The sequence below is a fragment of the Podarcis tiliguerta genome (assembly GCF_965153285.1).
Source record: "Podarcis tiliguerta genome assembly, chromosome: 3".
NCBI classification, from domain to species: Eukaryota; Metazoa; Chordata; class Lepidosauria; order Squamata; family Lacertidae; genus Podarcis; species Podarcis tiliguerta.
Window position 1 is genome coordinate 78,291,040 of NC_139536.1, and position 19,376 is coordinate 78,310,415.

General features: G+C 41.8%; 1 protein-coding gene across 2 annotated transcripts; it reads right to left on the reverse strand.

Annotated features, from left to right (window-relative positions):
* Positions 1-4,550: 4,550 nt before the first annotated feature.
* LOC310674521 (uncharacterized protein) lies at positions 4,551-17,718 on the reverse strand. 2 transcript variants are annotated; one of them, XR_014509630.1, is made up of 6 exons: positions 17,560-17,718; positions 12,636-12,689; positions 11,433-11,611; positions 7,992-8,033; positions 6,387-6,437; positions 5,358-5,556 (listed from the first exon to the last, which is right to left on the reverse strand). XR_014509630.1 is itself a non-coding variant. In XM_083433795.1 (5 exons), the coding sequence occupies exons 1-5, from the start codon at positions 17,560-17,562 to the stop codon at positions 5,224-5,226; spliced, it is 483 nt and encodes a 160-aa protein (XP_083289921.1). In that variant the 5' UTR covers positions 17,563-17,718; the 3' UTR covers positions 4,551-5,223. The 2 variants fall into 2 exon arrangements, 1 of the variants encoding a protein (XP_083289921.1); XM_083433795.1 differs by lacking the exon at positions 11,433-11,611 and having other exon boundaries at positions 4,551-5,556.
* Positions 17,719-19,376: the final 1,658 nt, after the last annotated feature.

Here is a 19,376-nt window from a genome sequence, read left to right on the forward strand (position 1 = left end):
CTGACAAAATGCACACAGGAACCATAGATCAGATCTACCTCTCTGAGGGCAGAGAGAGAGCTCCAGTGTTTAGAAAAGGAGGCCCAATCTTGGATTCCTTGCTCCTTTCTACTACCAGCGTCTCTTAATCCCAGCACTGGAGCTCCAGCACCAGAAGGTCCATAAAGGCAGCATTCTGGGGCTGTTTCAGGAAGCAGGTTGGATCCAAGGGATCCTAAGGCATTACAACCCCCTGGCATGCCCCAAACTAGGGAGATATCTAGTTAGCCTTTTTTCTTATGGGAGGGAAACTTTTTTAAAAACCAAAAAGGATATAGGAATGTGAAGTGTTTCTCTGTCATCACTTCTGCCCTGCTTGCCTGAGCTCATCAAGGTGTTGGATAGACCTACTTTTATATTTATACCACCACCATGGGATTCCACCATCTCTACATTAATGTACCTGCTGCTGCTTTTGCATTTATTATTATTATTATTATTATTTATTATTATTATTATTATTATTATTATTATTATTATTATTATTATTACAGTGGCGTAGCGTGGGGGGTGCAGGGGGGGCCGGCCGCACCGGCCGCAACATCTGGGGGTTAGGGTTAGGGTTAGGGGTGCAAATGCACGGGTTAGGGGGCGCAAATGCACGGGTTAGGGGGTGCAAATTACTTGCCTTGCCCCGAGTGCTGACAACCCACGCTACGCCACTGTATTATTAACTTGCATTGATTTTTTTTTGGTCGTCGCCGGCCTTGAAATCCTAGATAAATGTTTAAAGAAAACCAGTAAGTATTGGTCTTTGAGCTCCTGTAATATACTTTGGTTATCCTCAATTAAACTATGCAGTACTATGTTGATCTTATCAGCCTTAAATGTGACAGCTCAGCTCAACTCAACTGGGGAAATGCATTAACACCAAACTATTTAGTTCACATCATGATTCTCTCCTGCTCAGTTATGTCCTTTTTAGCATCTGCTAGCAGTGATGAATTATGAATGCAGTTCATCAGAAACCTGATGAGTTGCATTAGTCTGCAGTTATTATATCCTTCAGAAACATAAGTCAGGCATTGCTCTGGTTTTCATGTGTGCAATGTCAAGGAATCTCAAGTTTCATATCACGGTAAAATTATAACAAACGTACAGGGAGTAATGAAACAATAACAGTGTCATATACAAGTAGGGATGTGGGAGAAATTTGATTCATTTCACATTTAAAGGTGACTAACTAATGTGAAATAATGTGTGAACTGAAACACTGCCATTCTTCAAAATTGGCACTTCTCTGAATTTTGCAATACAGTTTACCAGATAAGTAATGCGTACAAAAATGCATATGCTGTGGTGAAGTGTGCATTAGTGAAAATAGCATACAGAAATACATTATTCTAGGGGAAATTGTTCTGCAGAGATGCATATTCAGCCTCTGAACTTAATGAATCTGCTGGTGAACTTTTTTGAGAACTTTCTAAAAATAAGTGCAAATCACTGTGATAATGTGGAGAACCTAACCTGGAAAAAAGAGAAACCGAGAAAAACCATAACTGACAGATTCACCCATCCCTACCAGGATTCCCTCAGTGGAAAAAATAAAAATAAATTCTGAATTGAGGAGTTCAACAATATTCTGAAATCCAAAAATTGTTGCTTCAAGAATAACTCCTAAAGACTTGTAAACTCCAATTTTAGTTGCAAGGCAATATATGCTCTAACTAAAAGCCCACTATAGCTCCCTTTTCTCCCCTGAACAACCCAATGACAAGGCACAAACCCTGAGGGTATTCCACTGTTTGTGGGTGGAATTCAATAATATGCTGACAAACTCAGTTTACACAATAAACGTTGATTTGGCGTGCTTGTGCAACAAACCCACTTTCCACGAAATCAGACTTTTTGCAATAAAGAAAGGGGTAATGCACTGGAAGTTGTGGAATAACACATGCTTGTTGCAACATTGTCTAACTTCGATGCAAACAAATCAGAACGAATTCTCAATAAATTGCCATTATCATCTAACCTTCTTGCAAATTTTGTGCAAATAAATCATGATGAATGCTGTGTAAACAGGTTATCTGAAAGTGACCTGAACGTTAATAATCCTTTATTAATTAATGTGTGTGTTTGGCTTGGAATTCCTATACTTGACTACATATATACTATGAACATTTCAAAAGCCTGTAGATCATATTTAACAAGAAGACTATGGTGTTTTTTTTAATAATATGTGTGCTTTATTGGATCAAATATTATTTTCAAATGCGGTCTTTGTCTCACCAGTCTTGGGGGGGGGGGGCATTCTGAAGCCCATAACTGCAACCCAGTGATAGATAAAAACACTTAATAGAACAAAGACACACAAATCTGCTAGAAACAGATTACTGAATCTTTAGCACATTTCATGTGGAAATAAATCCCACTGAGATCAATATGATTCAGTGCATTTCAGTTTAGGATTGAGCTAGAGTTCACCTTGATTTCAATAGAACTGAAGTGTACTAGACTTTTCCTGGAAAATACACTTTGATCATTTATTATGATTTTTCTTGGTAGAAAGACCCGGATCCCACAAAAGTGTAAATGTGTGGTATAACATTTATGGTAAATGGCTTTCTGTATCCACCAAGAGAGTTTCATTTCCTGCCAATGACCCACCACCTCCCCTCTCATTTTCTATTTCAGGACTGCCACTCTGGAACATAGGATACTTCCCTTATACTGAGTCAGGCTGCTGGCCCATTTCCCACAGTGCCCGAGACAGTGACAAGCATTTATTTCATTTGCAGACTGCTTTTCATTCGAAAATCAGAACAGTTTACAAAATCGGATAAAACAATAACATACAACCATCTCAGCGTCTCACTAAAATTAGAAAATACTTGTAATCATGATACAAGTAGCAGACACAGGGCAGAGCACCTAGTGTCTAGAGGGTCCTAAAGTCTAGATCAGGCTTCCTCAACCTCAGCCCTCCAGATGTTTTTGACCTACAACTCCTATGGTCCCTAGCTAGCAGGACCAGTGGTCAGGGATGATGGGAACTGTAGTCTCAAAACATCTGGAGGGCCGAGGTTGAGGAAGCCTGGCCCAGATGAATAGATGCATCCTAAGGTGACAAGAGAGCACTAACGATGTTTGACACACCTGCAAAGGCAGGAAGACAAGATGCGACTCTATACAGCTAGATGCATGAATACAGCTTGTTTGTTTTTGCAGGTCAACTTTTATTGTCCTTTTCTCCTCTTCCCCATTTTTGTGAGAGAAGAATCCCAAAGGTTTTGTGTACATGCAAATACCCAAGCTCATAAGTTACTTTTTGTATGCGAGTAACTATATCCAGTGCTAGCCAAGCAAAATAATTGTCATGCAAGAACATCCCCTGCTGTCTCCTCCACATTGCAGTCACTTGTGGCCCCTGCTAAAAGCATCCCATGAGTAAAGCTGCGCTGCACTGGGAGAGGCAGTTTGCAGTAATGGGATTCTTCCTCCTTAGTGTGACTCTACTGGATACCCAATGCAAGGCATATACAAGGAGAGGGAGAGCAAGCCTTTGCAGTGCTCCAGTGCATGTTCAAGATTTGCAGCCTACAGCATGTTGGGCATGTTGGTGCATTGACAATCTGTTACAAGAGAATGGGCAGAAATGTTACATCTTGGAAAGTTGCAAGGGCAATTTCTGGAGACGAAAACCATACCATTGGAAGCAAATATGTGCTTAATAAAACATTTGGAGTCCGTTAGTTTTAGTGTGCTTTTTGCTTGTTATGAGTACACGAGGTTCTAACGTTCTCCTAAACCCTTCTTAGCAAAATAAGGGTTATTTTGCTTTCCACTGCGCACTAAGTTCCCACCCTCATCTGAGACATGTGTTGATTGGCAAGGATTCTACCTTAATGTGCTGAGAAAGAAATGATTTCCTGCAGGGCTAGATCTCACCTGCAGGCTGCTCGTCATTTCAGAAAAGAAAGAGGAAGCTGGAAAAGCTATGACAGCCTGGATATGTCTTGGGGGACATTACATTGCCAACCCTGATCTCATGGATCTAAATACACTTAGGCATAGGGAAAGGTGTCTAGAGGCCTCCCCACTTGTTAACTGAACTGAAATAATGATTATGGTGTTATGTACCCTGAGCTGATGGGATAGATTAGGAGTCTATCAAATAATAAAGACATCACAGAGTTTCTTAGTTCACATTGCCAGTGAAAGTATTTCATATCTATGATTGTACACACACAAATTTCAACAAAGAACGGTAGAAATGTAGAATGGGAAGAGTGAGGAGGTATAGAAGAAGAAGAGAAGAGAAGAGTTTGGATTTGGATTTGATATCCCGCCTTTCACTCCCTTTAAGGAGTCTCAAAGCGGCTAACATTCTCCTTTCCCTTCCTCCCCCACAACAAACACTCTGTGAGGTGAGTGGGGCTGAGAGACTGTGACTGGCCCAAGGTCACCCAGCAGCTGCATGTGGAGGAGCGGAGACGCGAACCCGCTCTTAAGTTTGTATTTGATATGCCGCCTTTTACTCCCCTTCAGGAGTCTCAAAGGGGCTAACATTCTCCTTTCCCTTCCTCCTCCACAACAAACACTCTGTGAGGTGAGTGGGGCTGAGAGACTTCAGAGAAGTGTGACTAGCCCAAGGTCACCCAGCAGCTGCATGTGGAAGAGCAGAGACGCGGACCCGATTCCCCAGATTACGAGACTACCGCTCTTAACCACTACACCACACTGGCTCTCTATGAGTACAAGTCTATTACTGATGAGGAACACAGAGAACTTTCTGAAAGTTTCTCATAAAATTACTGGCTGCCCAAGTAACCCCCCCCCTCAGTTGCCAGCCCTGCAGCAAAGGGGGATGCATGGATTGTGGTAACTTGTTGCAAAAGGACTTGTCTGCAGGCCACCTTGGTCAACTCCTGCTTTACTGCTGCTTCAAAATGGCTGCTGACCACAGTATGAATATTCGCCTCCCTTTCAGTTTCTGAAGATCATGAAAGTGGGTCAATATCATTTGTGGAATGAAAACAATGAACAATTTGTTTTAAGAAAATAATTCGGGAGCGGTAGCTCAAGCCACTCATTAGGCGATTTGACTGTCGTTAAGCACCGAGGAGGAGCGAGAGGAGGGGAAGAACCAAACTTGCTTCAGGGTGACACCAGGTCACAGGAAAACACAGCTGAAGCTCCCCAGCCCTGTTATAATGACACACAAGGGAGCAAACACCAAATTAGCTAGGCAGTGGGCCTTGAGATGTAGCTGAGCGGCCAAAGGGATCCTGGGACAGACTGAGCAGATTCTGTTTGTGTCCAAAGAAAACTAACACAGGCAACACATCTGCTGATCATTAAAGAACTCTCAATGTGGCTGAAAGGCTCAATAATATATTTTAAATTGTATGAACAAATTGTCACTGGCTCTTGCTTTCTCTTCACGACAGTGAGTAACAATAAACTTCCAGCCAAGGTCAGCACAGCCAGTGTTTCATTCAGGAAAGAAGAACGGGCCTTCAACATATTTCCAGTTAACAGACCAATTGTATCGCCCAGTATGAGAATCGTTAAAGCCTGGCAATAGAAAAAAGAAGGGTTGTTGTTGTTATGGCACATTTAACTTCCTGACTTTAAAAACAACTAACTAAATGGAACCTAAAGTTTCTGCTCTAGCAGGCTAGGCATTACATAGTGTTGTATGGAATTGCCATGTGTGTAAGAGAAAGTCATCAATTCAGTAGGATTTTAGTAACTCCACCCTTACCCTTGGAGAATTGCTGAATCCAGAAAACTGAAAGAAACAGCAGGTGTGCCCCAGAGACCAGCAGGGTCTCATAATTGGAAATTGGTTTCGTAAGGTTTGCTCTCTTCTTGTCCAGTAGATGTGAATGGGGAAATCGATCAGTCAGAATTACAGCAAAAGCAATTCTTACACGAAACAGCTGAAAACAGCATTGTATTATAGTTAAGCTGGTAAGGTGACTTCTTCTGGTTTGACTGTTGTCCTGTTTTGTGTGCAGGGAACTCGAGAACTAGATCAGGGACAGTGCTTCCAATTGCCCATACAAAGACATTCATGTGTACAATCACTAAAGGAACACTTGCATAAGGCACAGCCTATCACCTTCTTCCTGAGCCCTGATTCTCGAACTTCATTTTAGAAATCTGACCAGTAAATTCTTTAACGGGCCAACAAATGATTATATACATGGCTTGAATCAAATCAGAGACATCACACACTATATTCTGCTGTACTGTCCTTTATATGATTCACCCAGGGATAGATTCTTCTGTTTATTTCAGAAAGTCAGTCAGATGGTTTCAAAATTAGATGGCTGCTGGCCAATGATACATTTTAAGTTATAAAAATTTGCAGCTCTGAAAATATATATGTTTTGACTTACCCTTGGACTGTCTTGGTTGTTTGGCAGGATTTGTACTGTAATGGCCACTGGCTATAAACAATAATAATAATAAAATCTTAGGCTGTGTACATGCAACATTTTATTCAAAACTCATTGGAGCCCTGAGTACTTCCACATAGTCCACACAAAATCTAGATCTATTGTATATTCTTTCCCCTTGAAAAGCACTTCCTGAGAAACTATTCCTTTCCAAAAATGCAAGCTCACTGCAGATTGATTCTGCATGACTCCACTGTTTGCCCCTTTGAAAGCAGATGTAACCAATGACAATGCAGGTGGGTGTATGCCAAGATGGCAATTACCCCTTCCTTCTTCATTGACAGAGAACACATGTAGGGAGGAAAAGGTGCAGATCTATCCGCTTGTCCCATGCCTAGAAAGCATGGGGCCATACAATCCCCCCCCCCTTTCCATTGCTTTCTAGGCATGGGTCTGACAGGTTTTGCCTTTGGCCTGCCACTTTCATCCAGAAAACCTGCTCTTTAGGACTAAAGTGGAACAAACTGCAATATGCGGAAAACCCAATTGCCATTCTGTTCTGATTTAATGCTAGAAAAATGCAACATGAGCTGCTGATAGAAGTGGTGCAACTCATGCAACACGTTGACGATTAATATACACAGAATAATAAATTATACATTCTTTATCAACCTTCTGAGAAAAATACAAAACTTTAAGCAAAGCCACAGAGACTTGCGAACTACCCAACCTAAGATGAACTTATAATGTCTGGTTTCAATAGATTTTTCAAATGCTTAACTCAGTCTTTTAGATAAGTTCATGAAGATACCAACAAAAGGTAAGTTCGGTGTTATTCACAATACCCAGAGATGCTAGTGGAGTTGAAGATAGATGTTAATGAAGTTGCAGACGACAGGGTGCTGGCGTTTTGCACCTGTTTCGCCCTGGCAGTCCAAGTAATCAAGAGGCCGCTGTCCGCCCCTGATGGGGCCCTTTTACTGGGGCTTGCAGGTAGTCTCTTAAGCTTAAGCCAAGAAAGAGTATTCTCTATAAGACTGAATATCAATATACGTATCAAGACTTTGAGATTAGATCACTGAAGAAGCTCAGAAAACTATCTTGGGAGTGTGCTACCTGCAAAGTTGGGTAGTTCGTAAGTCTCTGTGGCTTTGTTTAATGTTTTGTATTTTTCTCAGAAGGTTGATAAAGAATGTATAATTTATTATTCTGTGTATATTAATCACCATTCTGTTCTGATTTAGCACTAAAAATGGGTTTCCCCAGGGGGGAAAGGGCAGGAAAAATGGAAGTATAGATAAACCCATGTGTCATGAAGCTATACCCACCCTTGGAGACAGCAGGCTCTAGAATAATTCTAGATTGAAAGCAGCATGTTGAGGATGAGCACCAATGATTCTGGATGGCAAAAAACCTCATTTTTGTACTGTAAACAGGTTAGTGTTTATGCAGCCTAAAAATAATGTAGGACCTCTACAACAGAAGATTGGAGAGGAGGTACCTGTGAATGCATAGGTATGTGATTATTGCACTAGAAACTCAATGCACATAATATCAAGAAAACATATTTTTGAGATTGAGAGTGCAAGACAGCAGAGTGCCTACCAATAACCAGCTGTCTCCTCCACTACCATCATCTATGGGAATCTGATTCAACGAAAAGAAAAGAAAAACATGGTAGTATACATATAGTATTCAATATACATAGTATATTGAAAGGGAGCTAAATAAAGTGTCATTTATAAAAAGGAAAGGAAATACAGGATTATGGACAAAAGGCATTGAAGTGGGCTTGCAGTATATCCAGATTTATCTAAAGAACAGCCTTTGTCTTTATTTCTGAGAAATAAAGCCAAGCAGCACTAAAAAGAAAATGTCACAGATTCTTCAGATGCAGCTCTAAAGTTTTGCCCAACCCAGCTTTGAAAATATAGCTAATAAAACTGCATGTGCTCTCATATAGGATTTCCATAAAGTAAAATCCTTCCCGAAAGGTGTTTCATATTCTCTGAAAGCCAAAAGGATGCAAGATGAAACCTTAAGAATGAAGCACCTGAAAACAATGACAAATGTTATTTCCATTGCGTCAGACCATTGCGGTATCTAGTGGAGTATTGTCTACACGGAAGGGCAGCAGACCTCCAGGGTTCCTGGTAGTGGTCTCCCCCTGCCCTACCTGGAGACGAGCTGGGGGTTTCTGAATGCAAGGCAGATGCTCTGCCCTTCCTCAAGCTGTGTTCGATGAAAAAGCCATCCCCTTTCCCATCACACTCACCTTCCCTCTTTTGATTATGGGCCTGTGGGCAATGCCTTTCCTCTCTGTTGATCTATGCGTATCTCTTTTCTTTTTAAAACATATAAATAATAAATATTATTAACAGCACTACTAGTTTTGGCATTATCATCTCATTTTCCTTGACAAGTGACATGAAACAGAAACATGCAATCTGAAGAGGGGTTTTGTTTTGGGGTTTTTTTGTTCTATCTGGCTAGCATTAGATAGTGGTGGTGGGGGAGAGAGTGCAGTTTTATTTAAAGACAGCTTGCAATGCAAGAGACTGTGAGAAGTGGAGAAATTGTTTTTACACACAACCTTAGTGATTGTCTTCCTCTTTCTCCTCATTTGTTCTCTGGAGCCTAATACATTTGTTCTCTGGAGCCTAAACAGTGCTTAAGGCTCCTGTTATTTGTCAAATGCCTGTCGATTGGCCAATGTGAACTCACTCAGGTCACCAGTCATTATCTCTCCTACTCCAGGAAAGGGCTGCCTGGGACCTGCTGAATGGGAACGGCTCTATTTTGAGCAGTAGGCTTGAGGCCTCCCCAGCGGTGGCTCTGCTCAGAAGTAAACACTCAGACTTGCCGAAAAATAGGTGTGCTTAAAAGCACCCGCCCCCCCAATATTGGCAGGCATAAACTTCCCAGCAGCAGAAAGATTCACTGAGAGCTGTGATCAGCAGGACATTTAGCTTGTTCCTTTTCCTAGGGCACAGAATTGATTGGTGTGAACATGTCCCAAAAATATGAGTCCATTTGGGGAGGAGTCTATAAATAACAGCAACAGAGAAGTATTAATCACATCAGGCTGTGCCGGCTTGCCCTGTGTTTCTGCTACACCTTTTCAGAGATGTGTGTGAAAATACCCCGAGTTTGCCTTAAGGAAGGTTTATAGAGAGAGTTTGCTCTCATTCACTCATCACCACATACTTTGGTATCCATAACAAGGGTGTGGAAACAGATATTGCTATCCAATATCATGACCCCAGGACAAGAAGATCAGTGGCTGATGAACCAATCTGTCAACAAGTTTTAGAGCAGAGGAGCCCTATGAAAATAACCAGCTCCCAATTTCGTTTCTTATATATTCTATTTGAAATAATGGTATATCATAACCAGCACCCATATAAACATTGTTCCATTTGACCACCACCCCCAAAAATGGAGAATTGAGATGGAATGAGGCAATCAGGTCCTGGGACAGTGGAACAGTCAGTTTTCATTTATGTACACAAATTATCAGATAAAATGAAACAGAGTGAATAGGGGTGTGGATGTCATGTTGCAAATGCGTAGATAAAAATAAGGGCTCTGGTAATACAAGAGCATGGATGCTGCAATGACCATGAAGAGGTACAGAAGGAAACACCTGTCCACACCAATCATGCAAAATGTTGTACCACTAAAGAAGCACAAATATTTGCATGAAAAAAATCCAGGAAGTGCAATGGTGTGACAGTTCATGGGCAGTAATGGTATGAGCTGTTCATGATATTTGTTTGTTTGTTTGTTTGTGTCCAGTTGCTTACTAGTCAATAGCATTTGGGCGGTAGTTTCCAAAAAACACCATGAGTTAGATCAGGTGTTGAGAACCTGTGTTTATGTTGCTGAACTACAATTCTCATCAGCCCCAGCAAGGCAGGCCAGGGAAGATGGGAACTGTGGTTCAAGTCCATGGACAAAGCCATGGTGTATACTCCTGAAGGGAGAATGCCATTTAACAGATCTGCCTGTGTCTTCATTTTATAGCTTTAAAAAAGAACAACAATTCCTGCCATGTGGCTCATTCTGCATTCCATCACACCCCGGAAAGAGCAAACACAATAATAGCTAACCATGTTCCTCAAGCATTTCATCTTGACATGTTCTGACTTGTATATTGAGCAATTATGAGGTGATGTTTCAGTATGGCCTCTGTGATTGGGACATATCTCATTTTGAAATGATTTGCAGTCTGTACTTTCTGGAGATCTTCCTTCCTCATCTCCCCATTTATGAGTAGACAAAATCACTTTTGCTCTAAATACACTAAATGTCTCATAATGCAAGATGCTCCCTGTTAACAAGGCTGTATGTAGATCAGGGACTGGAGAATCTATGGCACTCCAGCTGATGTTGGACCCCAACTTCCTTAGCCCCAGACAGCATGACCAATGGTCAGAGATGGGCCCTGACAGGGTACCTAGTTCCTGATCTCTGATCTTGTTGGTGAGACCAAACATTCACTTTGTATTGTACCTAACACCAGCAGTATATTCCCTTGTTTTTATTTAGGCATTTGTCTTTTTTGAGCTTTTGCATCTAGGGTTTTAAAAAATGCGGCTTTGATGTAAATTGCATCAGCTGATAGTCAGGATTACAGCAGACTTCAGGAGCACTGACATGTTACATTCAATAAGTGTACAATCTGTGCACCTGTATATACAAATAGTTGATCTGTACAAATCAACAAGCGTATGCTCTTTCACACAACCGTGTACAGTGGTACCCCGCAAGACGAATGCCTCGCAAGACGAAAAACTCGCTAGACGAAAGGGTTTTCCATTTTCTGAGTTGCTTCGCAAGACGAATTTCCCTATGGGCTTGCTTCGCAAGATGAAAACGTGTTGCGCCTTTTTTTTTTAAAACCGCCAATGCATTCCTATGGGAAACCGTCAATACACATTGGTGCTTCGCAAGACGAAAAAACTCGTAGAACGAAAAAACTCGCAGAACGAATTAATTTTGTCTTGCGGGGCACCACTGTATATGTATAGAGAGAGCTTGTACCTGTGTTCAGTGTAACTTGCACTAGGGAGAGATTTGAATCTTTTCCTCCTGCAGAAAATCACATTTCCAAAACTGATACTTTGCTTGGGGTGGTGTTGGTCAAATCCACTGGAGTAAATACAAAAATATGCTTAATGACATGTCTAGTTTGGCCCTTGATTATGAATGAGAAGAGAAAGCTGGAACAAAAAAGAGAGACAAAAATCAGTATTTCTGAGACTTCCCTTTAGCTGCTAGGACTACCACCTTTTCTTGACAGCAGCTTTGAACTTTTAGAAGCTGCCTGAGCAGCAAAAAGTTCAGCAGCTTCTGCTTTCCAACACCTCAAGACAGGAGAAAGCTGTAGTTCTTTCTGCTTGTGCCTTTGCTAAAGTTGCAGTAAGACGGGTGGGGGAAATAATCACCCTGTAAGCCATGCAAGCGTGGGTGGGCCTCCAGATGTTGTTGGGCTACATCCCAAGATGACACAGCCAATGGCCAAGGATGATGTGAGTTGCGATTCAGTAACAACAGGAGTGCCACCCAAGGATACTTATGACAAACTGTGGTGACAACATTGTGTAAAATGAGCACTCCCTGCCCCCCATACAGATGATATCTGAAGTGCTCTAGCTGGTCAACCAAATCAATGCTTGTTCCAGATTTGAGGGTCTTTGGGTGAGATTCTCTCAGTGGACCCATCTCACTAAGTACCCGCCTCTTCTGTGTACAGTTGTTACAGCCCATTCAGTGGTTTCTTCCTTTGGGCCTAGTTATACCATCTCGTAAAGGTGTGCTGGCAAGATGTGTTGTGGTTACTGCTCCTTGTTTTGTTCCTCCCAATGCTCATTCACTTGGTGAGGGCACGTGAACAGGCAGCGGCAGAAGCAAAGAGAAGGAGGAGGCCAGGAGGCTCTAGGGAATGGCCAATTGGGGCATGGGCCTAGGAAGGTGCCTAACTTTGCCAACCTCTGGTGCTGGTCCTTAACCAAATCCATGACAACCAGTTAAGAGGATGTGTTGGATGCTTTCACCATTTGTCAGTACAGGGAAATATTAGAGAACCTATCAAAAAAGAGTGGGGCAGATAAATGCACCTTTAAATAACCACCTGCTGAATCCCCAATACTATTATGGGAGATTGCACAGAGCAGCTTTCTTAGGTCCCATGACCTGTTTATCACAATAATCTCTCTCTTCTGGTATTATCTTGTACAGTCATACCTTGGGTTGAAGTTGCTTCAGATTGAGTGCTTTCGAGTTGCGCTCCGTGGCGACCTGGAAGTAACAGAACGTGTTATTTCCGGGTTTTGCTGCTTGCGCATGCACAGTCAAAATGACGTCATGCACCTGCACAGAAGTGGCAAATCGCGACCTGAGCACACGCTGACACGGGTTGCATTCGCTTCTGGATGCGAACGGGGCTCCGGAATGGATCCTGTTTGTATCCAGAGGTACCACTGTATATGGTGATGTTTTAATAGACTTTGATTTTAGGTGGCTTTAACATAATAGGCAAAAAAATGTGCCTTAAAATCACCTGGACTACAATCCAGCACACACAAGCAGTTTAAATTCTATCACAAATCAATTGGATTTTAGAGGCCTAATTGTGTGCAGGATGGCAGCCAAACCATTTAAAAAACAGATCCGTCAGAGCTGAGCAACTGCAGAGATTTGTGTCTCTTGAAAAACAGTTAATCCCCCCGCAGTGTGTGTTTCTAGTAAAAGTTTAATAATTCAACTTATTTAGGAAGATAACTCATCTGGAATGCCAACGATGATCTGAAACACTGTTTAAGAAATGTTTAAACTATGTGTGCAAAACCTACAGGAATATGTCTTTAATAATCGTCTGGGATTTTTCTTTTCTTTTTTAAAATGCAGTTAGAATCTCATTAAATCTAAATAGAAAGCTTACTCGGGAAACAATTTAAAAATAGATATTGAAACCCAAGAATTCACACTCTTCTGTATTTGTTCTCATTACAATGCACACCTAAGAATTTGGTAATTTTTTCCAGGTGCTTGAAAATAAAAACTGGTTTGCATTTGTAGTTAGTTTCAGATTTTAAAGTAAACAGGGTACTTGAACTGAAGGACATGGTTTGTCCATAATATACATCCCATCTGGGAATGTTTAATTTTAAACACATCATTAAAAAGCAGCCAGTTTAATGTTTTTAAAGAAATTCCCTACCATGGTAAAACATTTGGAGGAAATTTCCTTTTAGTTAGGAACACTAAGAATTTTTTCTTTCTTTTTAGAGCTCTAGTTCAGACAGGCACAATGGGGTGAAAACACAGATGTAGTAAGTGGGAATTACTTTTCACAAGGAGGGGAGGAAAAGAAATGAAGGTGAAAGGCCCAAAAACATGAGGAGGAAAATGCATGTTTGGGTATGCTGAGGAAAAGTTAATGCAATGTGATGCTTGAACTCACTGCAGGAGAAACACCCTTCACCTGTGAGGATTTTCCTATCCAGATATCACGGCACTGTTGCACTGTGGCTTGGTCTGCAAACACTTGCAGGTGATCATATTTATCTCACTGCTGTAAAAAATCAGGGCTAGCCAAAAGTAGTCCCCATTTTGCTGGGTGTAAAATCAGCACCATTTGGGTCAGTTTTGGGGGGGGGGGTGTTGTGAAATTTGGAGGTGGAGAAATTTAAACCAAAGGCTATCATATGAGAACTCTCAGCTCAGCATTAGTACAAAGCTTTGGCACATAGGTGCAGAGAGCTTGCAGAAATATCAGTGCAAAAAAAAAAAATGTTCCTTTTCTCTCTCTGCACCTATGTGCCAAAGCTTTGTACTAATGCTGAGCTGAGAGTTCTCATTTGATAGCCTTACACAAGCACACCAGGGTGAAATGGCAAAGCTGCCACTGATTTGCCATTTTGGGATGCAGATGTGTGTTGACAGATACTGTGAAGGCTTTAATCTGTCAAGGTCTTAGTGCAATATTTTCTGTTTGGAATATTTCAGACTGGTCACCAGCGAAGCAGCAATCATGATATATGGTGGAGCATTCACAAGGTCAATTGTCAGGCAAACTTGGCAATGCACTGCAACGTCACCTCACTGCTGTCCTATAAATATAAGCATGTGAGTGTGCGTTGAGTGGGCTTGGATCAAATGATTTTAATTGAGTTTCAGGCATTTAGATCTTGGCTCTAGCCAAGCCCCTCCCCAAGCCTATTGACTAGCTTGTAGTGCAAAGTGGTTGGCGTCTTAGCTATATGACAGAAGTGGGAATCATAAGAATGAATTTATAAAACTATACTGATTGTAGGAACTAGGAAGCTCTAGGGTACAGAAGTAGTACCCAGAAGCATACAAAGGGGTTTGTGAAACTGTCCCTGCTGAGTATATAGGTCAGGCCCACCACCCTCTGCAAAAATAACCTACCAAACTATGGGGTGTATGACATATATGTTGGTGATGTGCCACCGTTGTCGTGGAAAGATCAGACACAGGGCAAGCCTCCCATTCTTCTCACACCACGGCACAAAGGTGTGTCATCTTTTTCGCCCTTCCTCCTCACCTCGCTCTCACTCCGGACACTTCAAGTACTTAGGTAGCATAAAATGTAGTAATTTATAATGTGGCTATTGTGGTAAAGTGATTTTTTTGTGGGGGGGGGGGCATTGATACAGCTCCTTGCCAAGGATGCAAGGGACCCCAGGTACGCCTCTGGTAGTACCATGGGGGGGGGGTAGTTTAGAGAGGAGTAAAAAATCCACTTTGATGTCTAAGTTGATTAGCTTGAAAAATGATAAAAGTAGGGACTTGTGTTTGATTTTGTACCTATTCTGTAAGAAAGCATGAAGACTGACAGTCAGGCACCTGTAAGCCATATGCTTTAAATAAATCTTGTAGCTAGTCTTAGAGCTACTTTTCCTCATATTTCTCTCAGGGGGGAAAAATCACACAAGATCCAGAGTTGGATTCCACAGATGTGGCAGAAATTAACAAAGGGTGCAATCCTAAGCATAGGTACTAGGGGTGTTTACCAACCACAGTATTTGACTTGCATCTGTAGCTTTAGGAAACCGTTCTGATCTGTCATAAAACAAAATACACCCCCCCCCTCTGCTACTTCAACATCCTCTCCATTCTTGAGCTTTGAGCATTTCCCTCAGGAAGTTTGGCTTCATTTCTTGGGATGGGGGTGCGGGGTGGCTGTGGCAATTTTTTTTGGGAATGGCCGTTCCCACAGAGCCACCCAGAAGCTGAAGGAGTCTCTGAGCCCCCTTGAGACACCTTGTTAGCAGTGCAACCCGGCTTGGAAATGTGATCACCCTGACTGATCACATGACAGTGCACACACACCGTTTGAATGGCATTGCCCATCAACTGGGGGGAAGCCCCCCTCAAATATTTTATTGGGGGGGGGGAAAGACCCCTTGGCCCCTAGGAGTTGGCTCCTATACGCCTGAAGCAGTTATGGCAGTTGGTACAGCTATGACAGTCTTAACTGTTAGAGCAGCAGGTATGCTCTGTTGTGCTGCTGTCTGCCTCAGAGTTAGTCTGTAACAGCCTGCAACCGTATTTATCTTTGATACAAATCTATGTAATATGTATTAGTAATATAAGTAACACCCAGCTGTGGTATATTTAATCTGCAAGTGCAAGTACACAAAGTAAAAGTTATTTGTTATTTAAACTTTAAAAGAGAGTGTCTTGAATAGTTTTTATCGGACGGAACCAATTATAGGGCCTGTCTTCTACATAACTCTGTAAAGGGGAGCTAATTCCCATAAAAAGGTAGCTCCACTGAAACAAATGAATGACATTTCTTAGCTAAACATTTACAGAGCTGAGCTACTGATTGATTGTGGAAATTATCAATCTAGCTGAGTGCTTAGTCACCCTGTCACTTTAAAGTGTCTATCTGAGTGAAAAGCAATGCTCATCAGTGTGAGAGAACCTATTGCATATAAACTGAAGATTTTTATAGCCCTTGGCTCACCAATATTAAGGCAAAATTGGGTTCTGTTGCTCACTGGGTACATCTCCTGTGGAAATGGCAGTATGGCCGCTTGTAACTTTTATTGGTTTTAAAAGTTTTTATACATGAGGCAAATAGCACCACATTTTCTAGAGGCTGGCATCCTGGAAAGGCTTAGGAGTTTTCCACCTGCATGACTGGAAAGCAGATGATTAATTTTAAGTGCAATGTAGCCCTCGCTGTCACCTTTCTGAACCTTTGACCCAATACAGTTAACAGAGCATTAAAAATGTAACAGCGTTCATCTTGTGGCCTCCCACAGAGATCTCGTCTGAGGGAACATTTCTGCTCCAAGCTGGTATATGTCCTAGCTTGAGCGGAGAATGTGTCCGGAAGGGCAGGAATTCTACCGGCCATTTCTGATCCATCTTCTTCTCTGTTTCTCCTAACTACTCTTACCTCTCCCTAGACCACAGTTCCCAACCCCCACACCATACACCACCATTTCTCCTGTTCCACCAATACCTGTCCATTCACCCGCTGTCACCCATAGCCCTCCTTTGTATCCATGACTATGCCCTTTTGTCTCTCATCTCTTAATTTAAACAATGGTCTCACTCCATATATATCCTGCAAATCACAAAGCTCTGCAGGAAAGGCCCTCCTGTATACCATCTTCTCAAGAGGCCCATTCTGTGCAGTGTAAGAACTGGGTTTTCAGCATGGTGTAACCTACCCTTTGGAACTTATTCCCTCAGACCAGAACCATCTCTACTGTCATTCTGGCACCTATTGAACGCCTTCCTTTTCCCACAACTGAAAATCTTGATCTCAGTCCTGGTCTCTGTTGGATTTGTAACTGTTCTTACATATGAGTGTCCATAATTGTTTTTAAACTGTTTTCATTTATGTAAATATATGAAATTTTAATTTCTTTTATTACTGATGTTTTCATTGTGCAGTCACTTTTAGATATTTTATGGGAAGCAATGAATAAATGGCAGTTCATGGGAAGCAATGAATAAACGGCAATAAATAAAGAACAGCTCCTCTGTGCCATGCCTCTTCTGTCCTTCCTTTCTACCATCTAGGGGTTGCCAGGTCTCTAGGTTTGATTTAAAGTTTCAGGGTTTTAGATTTCAGGGTGTACAAGGGAAGGGCTATTATCTGTGGGTCAGAATCACACCGGCTTACCATTTCCTGTAAGGTTTTGCAATTTGCTCATCCCACAATCCATCAGGCTTCAACCTGCAGCACCAGGCACAGCCCAACCTTCTACCTTACCCCCAGGAGCAATCCTATGCCCACAACAGAAACAAGGCTCAATTCCTATCCCACCAGGCACCAAGCTAGTTTTGGCAGGCACCATTCCTTAGCTACCAAGCCCCACCTTCTGCATACCTAGCCTTAAGTGATTTTGCAACCCTACTCTCCCTTTCCCTTCTCCCTCATCTCCTTTGATTCATTTTAGAATTTCAATGTGCTTCAGTTTTTAAAAAAACTTCAATAAATATATATATATATGCAGAAATGCACAGAGTCATTACCAAATAATTCATCCTTTGATTTCTATCAGCCATAGATATTCAGCAGATTGTGTGTAAGAAGTGAACGAATGGGAAGTGGCTTCTCTCACTGGTGAATATGAGCAGCCGTCTTCTTTTTCATTGGCTTCTGATTTGGAGAGCGTATTCATAAGCTGTAATGTGAGAGTCTTCAGGGGATGGTTCATTCATTTCAATCTCTCTTCACCATTTTACACAAGGTGGATGTCACTGCACTGAAAAAACTATCTGGTGTCAGAATGCCTTCTCAATTATTCAGAGGCTATTTAGAGGCTAAACAAAATTTCCCTGACTGCTAAATTATTAACTGTACTGTATTTTTATGGCTAAAAGGACAGTGTGGTTAGGGTTGCATTATAAAAAGCAATGGATAGTCCTGAGTAACTGTCTTCTATTTAAATCTATCTGTCTTAGGCATCCCTTAATCAGGATGGATGAATTGGACAACATTGGCTTATCTTGGGTTCTCATTTCCCTAATCTTAGGTTTAGTTCACACCATTTCCACCTCAGTTTGTAAATCTTTGATAAAAGCCTTCATAAAAAGATTATATGCATTTTTGTGTTCATTCCACCTAATATACACATTGTTGCATGTGATTTGCCTAATGTACATGTTTTTGCAAGCAATTTCCCTAAGATAATCAATTTCTATATATTATTTTAACTTATGTAATAATATTTGCGTGCACTTCCTCCAATATAGGTTTCTTAAATTGTTTTTTTGGGGGGTGTTAGAGGCATGTGCTTCAAATTTTGAAGGATACCTTTGTTTTGGATTGCATATCGCTTTGGGAAGTGCAAATCAGTGAGATCCACATAAAAATGTGAAACAAATAGGTTTCTCACCCATCCCTACCTGAGCAGAGGAGAGAGAGAATGAGAGAGAGAGAGGAGAGAGAGAGAGAGAGAGAGAGAGAGAGAGAGAATATGATCCAATGCAAAGGAGGACAGAATTATGATGTATAAGCAAATATGTTTTGATAAGTGAATTGTTTTCACCTCTGCATGGCAGGCTACACCTGAAAAACAACAACCTTGCATCTGGTCATCAGAAACAGAAAAACGACATACTGTATTTTACGCTCCATAAGATGCACCTTTTTCCTCCTAAAAAGTAAGGGGAAATGTCTGCGCATCTTATGAAGCGAATGCTGCGCGGAGGAGGGACGGACGGGAGCCATGCCTCCTGTCTGTCCCTCCTCTGCGGCTCGCTTTAAAGCGGGAAAGGAGCCGCTTACATGGGTGTAAAGCAAGCACAGCGGGAGCTGTGTAACTCCTCCGCCCCCGTGCTCGGCCACCCCATTGGGATGGACATGCACGCGTGCGCCACCCCCTTGGGACAACGCTCACGTGGGCAACGTCCCATGTCCCCACTGACGACATGCCACCATGCAAGACCATCCCTCCACCACTGGTCTTGCTGGGACAGTAGTGCCTTCCTTTG